Source organism: Puntigrus tetrazona, chromosome 9, assembly GCF_018831695.1.
Source record: "Puntigrus tetrazona isolate hp1 chromosome 9, ASM1883169v1, whole genome shotgun sequence".
Taxonomy (NCBI): Eukaryota; Metazoa; Chordata; class Actinopteri; order Cypriniformes; family Cyprinidae; genus Puntigrus; species Puntigrus tetrazona.
The window spans coordinates 21459117-21473539 of NC_056707.1; the positions used below are offsets into that span (position 1 = coordinate 21459117).

Here is a 14423-nt window from a genome sequence, read left to right on the forward strand (position 1 = left end):
AAGAAAAACCACCATGTTAACTCTTCTGAGCAGTTGGAGCATTCCCAGCCTTGCCTCGGGTGTAGGGATTGCAAGGGAAAAAGCAAAACTACACGGATAAGACCCTGTGTAGTTTTGTTTTTTGGGATATTTCGAGGCTCAACCGTTCTCACACTGTGTTTTCTGAAATCATATCTGGATAAGGACTTTGTTTCAGAAGACAAAACTCTTTGGGCTTCGTCCCTCCAAATCAAGGCACTCTTGTGGATACAAGTAAGTACGCTTTGTGCTCTTGTACCCATGTGCCAGTGCAATGCTTTCTAATGATGCTTTGTCGTGTGTTTCTAACTAATAAAGAGAGTGGCAGTGCCAAATTTGATGTTCACTTTGAAAGATTAAGAAGGAAGGGGACCGTTCTGAAGCAATTTAAACACATTTCCATTACTTTTGACTTAAGACATTTCATTTCTAAAGGTTATTAAACGGTGAGGTGGTTTTAGTAAAGCCAAGAATAGCCTGTGATAGCATTAGAGTGGTGACCCGGCTGGGCCATGATGTCTTTTTAAGGGAATCAGCAGCAGAGATATCAGTTGCACCTCCAGCTATGTGCCACATGGTGACTGTCAATCAAGCTTTGTACTGACTATTTTTAGAGGATGCCTTTTGTGACACTAGGTTTCGTTTGCTTAGGACATTAATTGCAGTTTTAAAGGATTTTCTTCAAATTGTTTCTAGAAATGTATTATTAAAAATTGTATTGAGGATGTTGAGTCTGTGATTTTCAGGTTGTAGTTCTTGAAGTTGATATATGAGGTTATTTGCTAACGTCAACAAGAATTTTTATTTCGAGTTTTTCCTTTTGATGAATTTGGTTGTACCTTGAATTATTGCTATGTTAAATCCGTTCACAGTGTTCTGTAATTTTTTTTCATTCATTTATTTCTTTGTTTGCTTTAAAGTGTGCGTTTGCTTTAAATGAGAATGCATGTTGAATTATTCTCGATGGAACATGAGGTGCCAGTCATTTAAAGATGTGTAATAAAAGTACAGAGATGTTGTGGATGTTTATTTCAGAACCATGTTTTCATTTGACTTTGATTCATTTTGATATATCTTTATAAATGTAATTATGCAAATGACATAAGATATTTATGGTAGCTATCCAAGTAAATACTCCAATTAGTATACAAAAACATTGCAGTACTTTTACAGTAATATAATTATTTCCATTTAAACTTTCAATCATTGTTGTTCTATTTTAGGTAAAGGTCATGCATCTAGAAGTTCCTGTCAGCCATTTTAAATTCTAATTATAAACTAGTTCTCTAAGTAATTATTTTTTATTTTTATGGCAGACAGTCAATATTTGTAAATCTTAAATGTGGAACATTTAAACTTAGCAGCTTAATAATATATGATTGTGTATGTTTTTGAACAACATCCTATTATTGCTTGGTTTAAGACCAGTCATTCAAATCAGCATTGGCATTAATCACAAGTTGAATTTATATGTGTTAGCCACTGATTTAAATTAGTTTTTGATAGTGACGAGATTTGATGATACATGCCTGTCTGGATGGCTATTCTAAATTATGCGTCATGCCGGAAAAAGAGCTCACTGCAGGCCACAGGCACCAGTTGTTACTGTCATGTCCCATAAGCTGTCAGTTGATACGATGTCCAACTGTTTGGCCTAACACCCAGCAGAGCCAACTGAATCTCAAGTGACAGGCCAACTTCTACCAGGTTGTCAGGGATCAAACTAATGATTATTATTAGTCTGTTTAGACTAATCACAGCTAAAAGTCCTATCTGTATTTTATGGTCTTTTTAAGTTTTGCAGGGTTCCATGCTATAACTGTAATTTATTCTATGTATTCCTTTAGGGTGCCACACACCATGTCAACACAGGCACCAACATTTACACAGCCGCTTCAGAGCGTTGTGGCACTTGAGGGTAGTGCTGCAACGTTCGAAGCCCAAGTTAGTGGTAAGAATGTTTCCTGCTTTGCCATTTCATTGCTGATGTGTATTCTTCTTGACTCTTTTATGTCAGAGTGTACAACATGTGAAATAAGCTAAAGGAATGTTTGTATTTACATAATGCTGCAGCTTCACATGATTAAAATGACTTATGATACTTATGAATTTCTTTTAATCAGCCATTATTGTTTGATCTCAAATTATTTGAGAAATTCATTTGATATCAGTTGAATAAATGCATAAAAATAAATGCAACTTAAATGCATTATGTTTAGCTTAATATGTCCGTCCCATTATTAGTGGGAGGCATGTCAATTTTTTATTTTAATATGCAAACATCAATTTGGTCTAATGAAGAGCCTGCATGCTATTCAAAAATTATTTTTAAATAAATGTTGATATTTTTGGAGCTATGGTGTTGCCGACTTTGCATTTAAGAGTTGATTAAGGATGAAATTGAAAATGCATTAATATTGTACCATATGCATGTTCAGTTCAGTTTAGAATTCAAATGAAATGAAAAATTTTAGGTGCCTCCAGCTCCAACTTTCTATCCAACAAGAGGACATGGTTTTGACTATGGGTTATATAATTACATAATAATATGATAACATAAGGCTGCATCCACAGGTAATCCAGTTCCAGAGGTGAGCTGGTTTCGTGATGGCCAGGTTCTTACTGCTGCCGCTCTGCCCGGCGCTCAGATCTCGTTCAGCGATGGCCGTGCTGTTCTGATGATCCCCGCTGTGACAGCCGCACACAGTGGAAGATTTTCTGTGAGAGCCACCAATGGCGCTGGACAAGCCACTAGCACTGCTGAACTGCTGGTTACAGGTAATGTCACAACACGATATGTAGCCTAACTGGATTTTATCGAAATGTTCCTGCCAAAATACTACAAATAATGTAAAGTAATGCTAATGTGCATTACTGGACAATGATTGAAATTATTGCAAGTCTAATTTGTCTAAATGTTGAATTTGCAAGTCTCCCACGGTATCTGGTCCCCTTGAGTAGACCTACAGTAAGCAGATATGTGGATTAACTGCTAGGCTCATAAAGTTAATCACTGTTACTTGTTATAGAAAATGGTAAAGATCCATACTATTAAATGACACATGCAGGCTACCATTGCTTTGGGAATTTATGGTAAGGAATGTACGTCACCTTTTTACAGTCCATGAAAGGTGGTGTTGTGTTGACAGTTTTGAAATATGTTGGGTTTGTGAGGATCTGACCCCTTTAATAAAGCCTTGAACCCCAAGAAGTCAAAGCAGAAGGGTGGGGCTGGGGGCGGGGAGGGGTTGTGGGGGTCGTAAAACCACAGGCAAAAATATTGTAGTGTAAAGACTATATTTAAAAAAAAAGTAATAAAAAAAAAAAAAAAAAAAAAAAAAAATATATATAAATATATATATATATATATATATATATATATATATATATATATATATATATATATATGATCTTAGTTGAATGCTTAGCGTTCAAAAGGTGACGTCGCTCAGCTAACGTTAGTTTTGATTTAGCTGAAATATTGTCAGGGATGTGACGGATTATCAAATTGACACACTTAATCTCTGCTATCGGACAACCAGATCATATTCATCAAAAATATTACCTGAGCACGGTACGTTTGTATTTGTGTCGCAAACATCGCACACTTTTTTTGTTTAAAAACGGGTTTGAGTATAGTTTGGGTGCTATGGGCGCCAAACTCTGTGGGTAATTTCAGTCTGCTAAAAATACCTGCGCTAGTGCTATCTATTTTTGCCGTTTATAAATTGTAAAGAAAATTCGGATTTCACTTTGATAATGTCTAACTTTACAACTCTCTCTCTCTCTCTCTATATATATATATATATATATATATATATATATATATATATATATATATATATATATATATATATATATATATATATATATATATTAAATACTTTATTTAAGCACGTGTTTATCAGGGCTGCCAGCTTTTGATTTGAGCTTGGAGTGAGAATTCTTGCGTAATCCGTTTAACTTTTCAAATAATATTTCATTTTAAAATACACATACAATTTAGTTAATTGAGTTAATTTGTGCAAATGTAAAAGCAAAACAACAAAATGTTCCTTGCCACATTCAGTTCCGAATTACTTGAATCACCTAAATGATTCGCTTTAATTTCAAACGGTTGTCGAGTAGTTTGCGTCACAGAATATTATCTAAGGTTATCTAACATTTCTTTTTCTGTTGTTCTGTTTTAAAATAGCTGTCAAATAATACATGTTTTTCTACTAATCTCACACCCTTGAACTGTTACATTTTTTTTTTGTTTTGTTTTGTTTTTTTTACACAGCAGAAAGTAAATGTTGAATTTGGCAGAGACATTTCTCTGTGGCATTAGAGCATGAGAATTGTGTGAGAGTTGGCAGCCTTGCTTATCTATGCACATTTGTACTATATATGCCAGGCAAGGTTTATCATGTAAAATAGAATGTGTACAACTGTTGTGTTAAAAGTTAGAAAAATAACTTATATTATTATATATCTCATTTACTTATATTATAACTAATGACTTTAACCGTCTATTCATTTACAGCTGAAACTGCGCCACCAAACTTCATTCAAAGACTACAGAGTATGACTGTGAGACAAGGGAGCCAAGTGAGACTAGATGTTCGAGTTACAGGAATCCCTGCACCTGTGGTGAAGTTCTACAGAGAGGGAGCTGAGATTCAGAGCTCTGCTGACTTTCAGATTGTTCAAGATGGAGACCTTTACAGTTTGTTGATTGCCGAGGCCTTCCCAGAAGATTCTGGAACTTATTCTGTCAGTGCTTCTAACAGCAGTGGACGTGCAACTTCAACTGCTGAGTTGCTTGTTCAGGGTAAGATTTTTACCTGTTAAAAATTTGTTGCATGCATTTTCATTTTTATGGGAAAAAATGCCTGGACAAGATTTTCTTGCACGGTTCACAGGTGAAGAAGAAGCTGTACCTGCAAAGAAGTCAAAAACGATTATTTCAGCTTCTCAGATTTCACAGACACGTCAGACTAGAGTAGAGAAGGTGAGTGACGACTTCTTTCAGAAAGTGACACAATTAAGTCTCATCAATCCTTTAGATCAATGCTTTAATTGTTATGTATTTTTTCTAACAGCGGATGGAGGCTCATTATGAAGCCACAGCAATGATGCAAATGCAAGTAGAGGGTGGGGTTGTGACCCAACAGCTGGCACATAAGACTCCACCTCGTGTGCCGCCTAAACCAACCTCCAAATCTCCCCCTTCACAACTGACTAAAGTGTCAGCTGTTCGTCAGCAGTCTCCCTCTCCTGTGAGACATGTTAAGGGCCCGACACCCACTCCTGTCAGGTAATGTGCCTAAAGTTTCTAGAGTTACATTTAATCAGCTTCATAATAAACCTATATTGATTTGATGATAGTTTTAAAGTAATGGCTTCGTAACATCATAACTTTAAATAAATGAACTTGACACTCCAAATCATTTTTCCAATGTTACTAAAGGTTTATACAACAAATAACACATGCATATACACTGAAATTATATTATGTAGATGTCAGTCATATCAGTGACAGAAGTTTGGTTACACAGACTAAGTCGCCCCCTTATGGGAGCTGCCATGTAGACATGACATGACTAGCCATGACTCCTTGTTTAATGGAGTACCTCTGCTGCTAATGAATGAATGAATTAAAAATGATTTTACAATATTCTTTTTTTATAGAAATTCTTTTAGATGGAAATTAGATATCAATTACCCTGCTTTCATTAATGCAAAGGCTGTGGTTTGTGATTCATGTTCTTATAAAAATAGTTTCCATTTCATTTCAGAGCTGTGTCCCCATCTACCAGACTGTCTATTTCCCCAATCAGACCAGTCAAATCCCCTGTGATGACCCGCAAACAGGTCACGCAGGGCTCTGAGGTGCTTCCCCCGTGGAAACAGGAAGGATATGTGTCAGAAGCCAGCTATACTCGCATGATTGCTGGAGCAAGACAAGTCCAGACTTCTACCCATGTTCAAATGGAACAGCTCTGGGAAGGCTCTGTTGCTGTTCAGCAACAAGCTGGTGCTGTCAAAGAGGTAAACCATTTTTTCATTAGGCAAAATGTTTCTGCACGTTACAAGTGACTTTTTCAGGGGTGTCACCATTTTTTTTCTGCAAGTGTTTATCTCATGGGAATGTTTTTGTCAGCGAAAATACCTGTAATGTAAACTTAAACAAATCTTGCAATCCAATTCTACTTGCATTTAAAAAAGGAGCAGCAAAACATGGATGAGAAAAGTATTGCTGTTGCCAATGTGGTGGCGGCAGTGGACCAGGCTCGTAGTCGCGGCCCGCTCAGTGGCTCTCTAGAAAAGCCCAGTGTTGAAACCGGCATAACTACAGTACACATTACGTCCCAAAATGAGCAGGTAGTTTAGTAGTGCTGTGGTTGTCACCCATTCAAATCTCCTAATGCCATTATTTCTCCACTGACTCCACAAACATTTTTTAGGGATGACAATAACCGATTTTACTAGCCATTTTTTCCACCCATTACTTCACTCTTACCTACCTTTCCAAATGTAAACGATTTTTTCCACATTTAGAGAACAATTTAGAGATTTCTTTCTACATGTTCATAGGTATCATGCAAGGAAATCCAAGAGAAATCCTTCACAACTGTGACAACACATAAAATCAATATCAGTGTTTCGACCACTAGCGAGAGATCATTGGAAGAGATCTCATCAGCTGTGGAGGTAGAATCTAGGATAATAATATTTTAGTCTGTCACATTTCTAATGCCTTCTATCCTTTTTTCCATTCACTTCACTTTGTTTTTTAGAGAGCACCTTCTGTTATGTTTAAGGGCAACATTTGAAAGGAATTTCAAGAATTTGAAAATTCAGATTAAATTCAGATTTACTGAAATGAACATTCATCCTATTGACTTCAACATAGTCAAGAAGTACAACAAAATTGATTATAAAGTCAAAGCTTTTATAGCAGTGGATTTTCCCAATGCTCTAAATGCAATATAAATGTTATATGCAGTCCATGTAAATGTTACCCTTGAATCAATGAAACACTAACATTTAGTAGACAACTTCACTGGATGGTGTATAGTGTCATCCCATATTTTCTTTTCAGTGGTCAAGATGTGTGTTTTTAGATGAGAATGGATTCTACTTACATGTGTTTTAGATTTTGATCAGTGATTGCTCTCGCCAGGGTGATGGGAAAAAAGCCGAAGCCGTGGCCACTGTGCTTGCTGCTGTTGATCATGCACGTATAAGAAAGCCCACGCATGCAGAAGGGGCTCAGTTGGAAGAAGAGGTTGATATAAGACATCAGGAAATGCTAGCCACTAAGCAACAGGTCACAAGTAAAAAAGAGTTGCTAATTCCCACTGAAATGCCAACTTCTACTACATCTTCTACTGCTGAGAAGAGTATACATGTCACCCAGGTTAGAAGCATTAATCAGAACCTGAAATGTAAAAAAAGTAAAATATGAAAATGTTTGCATTCAAATATCTTCTGTTGATTTATAATAGATTCAAAGAACTACCGAGGTTAGCTCCAAGGTGGAGACTGACCTTGCACCATCCCCAGTTCCACATTTCACAGTATCAAAAGTTACTGTACCAAAACCAGATCATAGCTATGAGGTAAGATTTGGTGATTACAGGCAAGCAGCGAAATCCCCTTTTTCAAAGGCACACAAATTTCCAGATATTTTGGAAAGAGAAAATGTGAATGAGAAAACTGTTAGAACAGAAACCTATTTGTATGAACCATATGAAATGAATCTGAAAAGTATTTTTATTCAATGTATTTTTTTCCCTGCTTGCCTGAAACAGTACTCAACAATAGTGTACAGTGGGATCCAGAACTCTTGAGACCACTATAAAAATCTGAGATTTAAGAACTTTGAAAAATGTGAGAATAAAGACTTATTTAATATTTTTATTGAAGTTTTTATATAAAGTTTTTATATAATTAATCAAATAAGTTAATTTGTGCTATTGCACAAATCATAAAAATGTCACACACTCTGGCAGTTTATGCAGGTTGACTCCTACTTTCATAACAAAAAGGGGATATACCAAGACTTTCTGAAATTAAAGTACATTCAAGTTTTTATTATATTTTATGCAATGCAAAATATATGGTCTCAGAATTTTGGTGTCACTTTATATTTCAGACTTCATTTTAACATTATATCACTATCCTTTAACAAGTGTCGCCTATCCAGAACAATCTAAAAAAACCCACCTTCAATATCTCACATTTAAGCTTCACATTAATATAACCACCATAACTCTCATTCATTAGTTTGTCCATCAACCTGTTATTAAACCATCAAATATTAAACCATCAGGTATATCTGAACTTGCTAACAAATTAATTTTTCCCTATCTTTCTAAAGGTTCCCTGACTCTCACCCTCTTTGTAGCTAAACAAAAGTGATTATTTTTGTGGTATTCTTTGGTAATGTTGCTCTTCTTGGGTTGGTCAGGTTTCAATAGCAGGTTCTGCTATTGCCACACTACAAAAAGAGCTATCCTCTACAGCTGCAACTCAAAAGATCATCAAGCCTGTAAAACCTCCAATACATAAGATTGTGGACACTCGTGTGACCCCAGAGCCGACTCCTCCTCCTTTTAGGGACACTGCAGAAAGATATCAGGCTCATTTTGAAACAGAATTACACAGAAAGATAGGTGTTTCATTTGCTGGGGAAGAATGGGACACAAAGGTTTGTAGTTTGGCCTGTTTTCCACTTGTAAAGCTAACGTTTGCCTTAATATCACTGGTTATTCATCACATAGAGCCTTGTGTGATTGGATTATCATTTACTGAAAATTTTCTCAAGACCTAACCATTTTCCTTACAGATCTCATCTGATATACAGAGGATTTCTTCTCATTATCTTCTCCTAATTTTAATCAGATATTTTAGTTTCATACTCAGACAAGCTTTTCTTTTTTTAACATCATTTCTGCCACTTCTCTAACAAAAATAAATGTGCCAGAGTTACTTGGTAAACATTGATTTTTTTTTCTGCAGGTTGTTGAGACTGCAGCGATCCCCTCAGCTATCAAAGAGCCTGTAGTACCCCCTACTTTGATAGCAGTAAGTGTTTTATTAGTGTTTTAATGAAACTCAGAATTGTAGAACCTTGAAGAATCACTAAATACAAATTGGTATCATGTTCATTAGGGTTTGAAGAACGTGACTGTCACAGAGGGAGAGTCTGTCACTCTGGAGTGCCAGATTTCAGGTCACCCTACCCCAGCCATTATGTGGTTCAGAGAAGATTACAGAATTGAGCACTCCATTGACTTCCAGATCACTTATGAAAACAGCTATGCCCGCTTGGTAATTCGAGAGGCCTTTGCTGAAGATAGTGGCCGCTTCACTTGCACTGCTACCAGTGAGGCTGGAACTATCAGCACCTCATGTTACCTGCTTGTCAAAGGTAAACCTTCAAATAATTGTATATATTCAAGTTAAATTTCTTTTGTGGTGTTGCTGTTTTTGTGTATATCTACAATAAAACTATAAAAGTACGTTCAAAAATGTTTTAAAGCAAAACCACAATTTAGATTTGCTTCACAGAAATCTTATGCAAACCCATCTGCATTTCTTTTGAAACGTGAAAACACTGATATATTATTGTATATATTTATTTTGTTTATTATTTATGTATTATTTTTATTTATGTATTTACTATTAAAACCTTATAATAAAAGACAGAATAAACAAAATATAGGACACCCCTCCATACCTTAACCATTTCTTAAAATTGAAAACAAAATTATCTTATCTTGTTTTTCAACAGTGTCCGAGGACATTGAGAGCAGAGAGGAGATTATTGTACAGGAGAAACAGTAAGTTACAAGGGCAAAGGCTCTTGGACCGTAACTAGTAAAAAACATAGAGTTGATCGATAACACACTTTAATAATTGTTGCAATTTGTGTGTCTGTGTTTAAACAAGGACTGTCATTGAAGGCAAAGAGGAGGCCATTTCTGAAATAAGTGTGGTCTCTGTGGACACTGGAGCACCTGCTGCTCCTTTCTTTGTGAAGAAGCCAGTGGTTCAGAAGCTGGTTGAGGGAGGCAGTGTTGTCTTTGAGTGCCAGATTGGAGGAAGCCCTAAGCCTCATATTTACTGGAAGAAGAGTGGAGTAGCACTCACTACTGGATACAGGTATAGATTTTCAGTACAGTTTTAATCAGGCTGGTCTCTTTGTGTGGTAAATCAGAAAGCTAATACTTTCCTTGTGATATAACAGATATAGAGTTAGCTATAACAAGGATACAGGTGTATGCAAATTGGAAATTTCTATGACATTTGCTGATGATGCTGGAGAGTACACCATCTTTGCCAAGAACCAACATGGAGAGGCATCCGCTTCCACAAGCCTTCTTGAAGAAGGTTAGTTGTGACTTGTACTGTTAAAAGTAATTGTTGACCGTGATTTCCATTAAAAATAGCTTTGAACTGAAAAAAAAAAAAATCAATGAACCATTACGCTTTTTACAGAGGAATTTGAAGCCTATATGAAGAAACTGGATGTGACATATGTAACGGAAGTGACAACAGTGGTGCAAGAACCCAAAGTGGCAGATGTACCCCCTGTAGTTATAAGCGAATATGAAAAAGAGATGATGCAGAGGAGGATGGCTCAGCAAACACAGATGATGAAGTCTTTCATCTCAGAGACGGTAATGAATCGTTATGGACGTAATGTTATTTTAATCATTTTTGTAATTAAATCATAAATACTAAAAATGTTTCAATATGTTTACTAAGAAATGACTCTAAACTCTAATTATATATACATTCTGTTAATTTCAGGAATTTCAAATATCTGCAATTGAACAAAAAATAATCCAAGAGATTGAAATCCGCATCCTTAAAATAACTTATCGAGAATTGGTGATTGAGGATGGTGAGGAGATGGTCATGAATGTTGCGGAGCATGAGGCTGTTGGATCCTCATTTAGCACTCCAGTCAAAAGCTACAGAATTCTGGAAGGAATGGGTGTTACTTTCCATTGCAAGATGGAAGGAACCCCATTACCAAAGGTAAGGGCGTTAATTCTGTTGATAAGCTTGTTCTCACTACAGCACAATGTATATATAATTTTCTGTTAAATAGATTGCCTGGTATAAAGATGGCAAGCGCATTAAGCATGGAGGTCGCTATCAGATGGAGGTTCTACAAGATGGTAGAGCTAGTCTGCGTCTACCTGTGGTTTTGCCAGAAGATGAGGGAATCTATACTGCATTTGCTAGCAATATGAAGGGTAACGCTGTCAGTTCTGGAAAGCTTTATGTGGAGTCCACAGCAGCTGCTCAGCCTTACTACCCACAGGCTGAAGCTGTGAGGAGAGTCCAGTGAGTTGCTTTTTCCTTACTAAACTTCATGTCTGTATTCACTGTGTTATGACTATATAATGTAATAATGTCATCATTTACAAATCTAATTTTCAGGTCTACATCTCCAATGTCTGCTCGCTCAACTAGTTACTCCCCTGGACGTTCTCCTGCTCGCTCTGTTAGCCGTTCTCCTGCTCGTAGACTTGATGACACTGATGAGAGTCAACTGGAGAGGCTATATAAACCTGTCTTTGTTCAGAAGCCATCATCCTTCAGGTGTTCAGAAGGACAGACGGCAAGGTTTGACTTAAAAGTAGTTGGAAGACCTATGCCCGACACTTACTGGTTCCACAACGGTAAGTTTCTTTTAAATTACACTACTATAAAAAGAAAAAAAAGAAAATTTACACTTTTGTTGAGCAAGGATGTATGGCTTATTGTTTTTAATTATCTTTACAAAAGGGCAACAAATTGTCAATGACTATACCCACAAGATTGTGGTAAAGGAGGATGGTACTCAGTCTATGATTGTGGTTCCTGCCATGCCTCAGGACTCCGGAGAATGGACAGTTGTTGCTCAGAATAGAGCTGGAAAGACAACTGTTTCTATGACTCTCACTGTGGAAGGTAATCTATTTGTTTTTGTTCTAAAAACTGTTAGAACTGTACTTGGTGGTGTGGCAGATTGGGTAAACTCATGGCTTACATGTTACAGCAAAGGAAAACTTGGTTCGACCCCAGTTCATTGAAAAGCTAAAGAATATCAGTGTTAAGGAAGGAAGTTTGGTTGAGCTGGCAGTAAAGGCCATTGGAAACCCCCTTCCTGACATTGTCTGGCTAAAAAACAGTGACATTATCTCTCCTCATAAATACCCCCACATCAAGTAAGTGCCTTACAAATAATCTTTTAATTATGGTCTGTTTTGTGGTACAAATCTATGCAAAAATTTTATGGAAAATTTGTATTGCAGAATTGAGGGTACCAAAGGACAGGCACATTTCCAGATACCTCAGACTGCTGGCTCTGACAGTGCGTGGTACACAGCCACAGCAATTAACAAAGCTGGCAGAGATACCACTCGCTGCAGAGTCAATGTGGAGGTTGAGTTCACTGAACCTGAACCAGAAAGAAGACTCATCATTCCTAAAGGAACATATAAGGCTAAGGACGTTGCTCCACCAGAAATTGAACCACTACATCTTCGCTATGGCCAGGAACAATGGGAAGAGGGTGACCTCTATGACAAGGAAAAACAACAGAAGCCACACTTTAAGAAGAAGCTTACTTCAGTTAGGATGAAGCGATTTGGACCTGTGCACTTTGAATGCAGACTGACCCCTATTGGTGACCCAAATATGGTTGTTGAGTGGCTCCATGATGGCAAACCTCTAGAAGCTGCTAACAGACTTCGTATGATCAATGAGTTTGGCTATTGCAGTCTTGATTATGAAGTTGCTTATTCTAGAGATAGTGGTGTCATTACTTGTAGAGCGACCAACAAATTTGGTGCTGACCAGACCTCGGCTACACTAATTGTGAAAGATGAGAAGAGTCTAGTGGAGGATAGTCAGTTGCCAGAAGGTAAAAAAGTACAGAGAATAGATGAAATGGAGCGAATTGCTCATGAGGGTGCACCCTCAGGAGTAACTGGAGATGACATGACAGAGAAGACCAAGCCAGAGATTGTCTTGCTCCCAGAACCCATGAAAGTATTTGAGGGTGAAACAGCCAAATATCGCTGTAGAGTGACCGGTTACCCCACACCCAAAGTTAACTGGTACCTAAATGGACAGCTCATTCGAAAGAGCAAACGTTTCAGACTACACTATGATGGAATTCACTATTTGGAAATCACTGACTGTAAGTCATATGATTCTGGAGAAGTTAAAGTATTGGCTGAAAACCCAGAGGGTACAGCTGAGCATTCTGTCAAACTTGAAATCCAACAGAAAGAAGATTTCCGGTCAATCTTGCGCCGTGCTCCTGAGAAGGCTCTGGAGGCACCTGGCCCTGAACCTGGCAGAGTATCTTTTGATGTTGTGAAGGTAGATAAACCTACAGAGGCTTTGCAAGCAAAAGAGGTTGTCAAACTGAGGAAGGCTGAGAGAGTTGTTCATGAAAGATCCACAGAAGAGACAGAAGAGCTGCGAAGCAAATTTAAACGCAGGACTGAAGAGGGATATTATGAAGCCATATCCTCGGTTGAGTTGAAGTCTCGCAAGAAGGATGAATCTTATGAAGGAATGCTAAAGAAGAGAAAAGAAGAACTTCTGCACTGGACTAAAGAGGTGCCCGAGTCTGAAAAGAGGAAAGAGGAGGAGGAAGGAAAACTTAAAATTCCTGTAATTAGACCTGAGAAAATTACTCTCTCTCCAAGCATGGAGGCTCCAAAGATCTTGGAAAGAATTCAGAGCCAGACAGTGTCCCTGTCTGATGAAGTTCGTTTCCGTTGTAGGGTTATTGGTAAACCAGAGCCAGAGTGTCAGTGGTTCAAAAACGGCATTTTACTTGAGAAGTCAGATCGTATTTATTGGTATTGGCCTGAGGACCATGTCTGTGAATTAGTAATCAGAGATGTTTCAGCTGAGGACTCTGCTAGTATTATGGTGAAAGCCATTAACATTGCTGGTGAGGCCTCAAGCCATGCGTTCTTGTTGGTGCAAGGTAGGTATTGTCATTTATAAATCAGTGTTCATTGTTTGTCAAAATTGTCAAAATTTAATCTAATAAATTCTCTGTATATTTTTGCAGCCAAGCAGCTTGTGTCTTTTACCCAAACACTGGAGGATGCCAATGCTAAAGAGAAAGACACAATGGTAACCTTTGAATGTGAGACAAACGAGCCATTTGTCAAAGTCAAATGGATGAAGAACAATGCCGAAATTTTCTCTGGAGACAAATACAGGATGCACTCTGACAGAAAGGTGCACTTCCTGTCTGTGCTGATAATCGGCATGCAAGATGATGCTGAGTACACTTGTGCTGTAGCTGATGATGACCATATAAGAACCACGGCCAGACTTTACGTTGAAGGTTAGCTTACACTTAAATTATTTCGTTGCTCTTTTAACTT

General features: G+C 37.5%; 1 protein-coding gene across 16 annotated transcripts in view; it reads left to right on the forward strand.

The window, feature by feature from the left end:
- Window positions 1-42: 42 nt before the first annotated feature.
- Window positions 43-14423, forward strand: part of LOC122351533 (titin-like) — a 156162-nt gene continuing 141781 nt past the window's right edge. For 15 of the 16 annotated variants that reach the window (XM_043248646.1, XM_043248648.1, XM_043248656.1 and 12 more), the window contains exons 1-23: window positions 43-252; window positions 1866-1969; window positions 2593-2796; window positions 4544-4831; window positions 4923-5011; window positions 5103-5317; window positions 5799-6051; window positions 7187-7423; window positions 7512-7625; window positions 8477-8716; window positions 9028-9093; window positions 9181-9439; window positions 9803-9851; window positions 9961-10173; window positions 10259-10401; window positions 10510-10691; window positions 10825-11055; window positions 11129-11367; window positions 11464-11705; window positions 11812-11976; window positions 12065-12233; window positions 12321-14014; window positions 14102-14383. In XM_043248646.1, the coding sequence (XP_043104581.1) occupies window positions 1879-1969; window positions 2593-2796; window positions 4544-4831; window positions 4923-5011; window positions 5103-5317; window positions 5799-6051; window positions 7187-7423; window positions 7512-7625; window positions 8477-8716; window positions 9028-9093; window positions 9181-9439; window positions 9803-9851; window positions 9961-10173; window positions 10259-10401; window positions 10510-10691; window positions 10825-11055; window positions 11129-11367; window positions 11464-11705; window positions 11812-11976; window positions 12065-12233; window positions 12321-14014; window positions 14102-14383 (5665 nt within the window). In that variant the 5' untranslated portion in view covers window positions 43-252; window positions 1866-1878. The remainder of the gene's footprint in view (window positions 253-1865; window positions 1970-2592; window positions 2797-4543; window positions 4832-4922; window positions 5012-5102; window positions 5318-5798; window positions 6052-7186; window positions 7424-7511; window positions 7626-8476; window positions 8717-9027; window positions 9094-9180; window positions 9440-9802; window positions 9852-9960; window positions 10174-10258; window positions 10402-10509; window positions 10692-10824; window positions 11056-11128; window positions 11368-11463; window positions 11706-11811; window positions 11977-12064; window positions 12234-12320; window positions 14015-14101; window positions 14384-14423) is intronic. The other variant, XM_043248650.1, reaches the window with a different exon arrangement.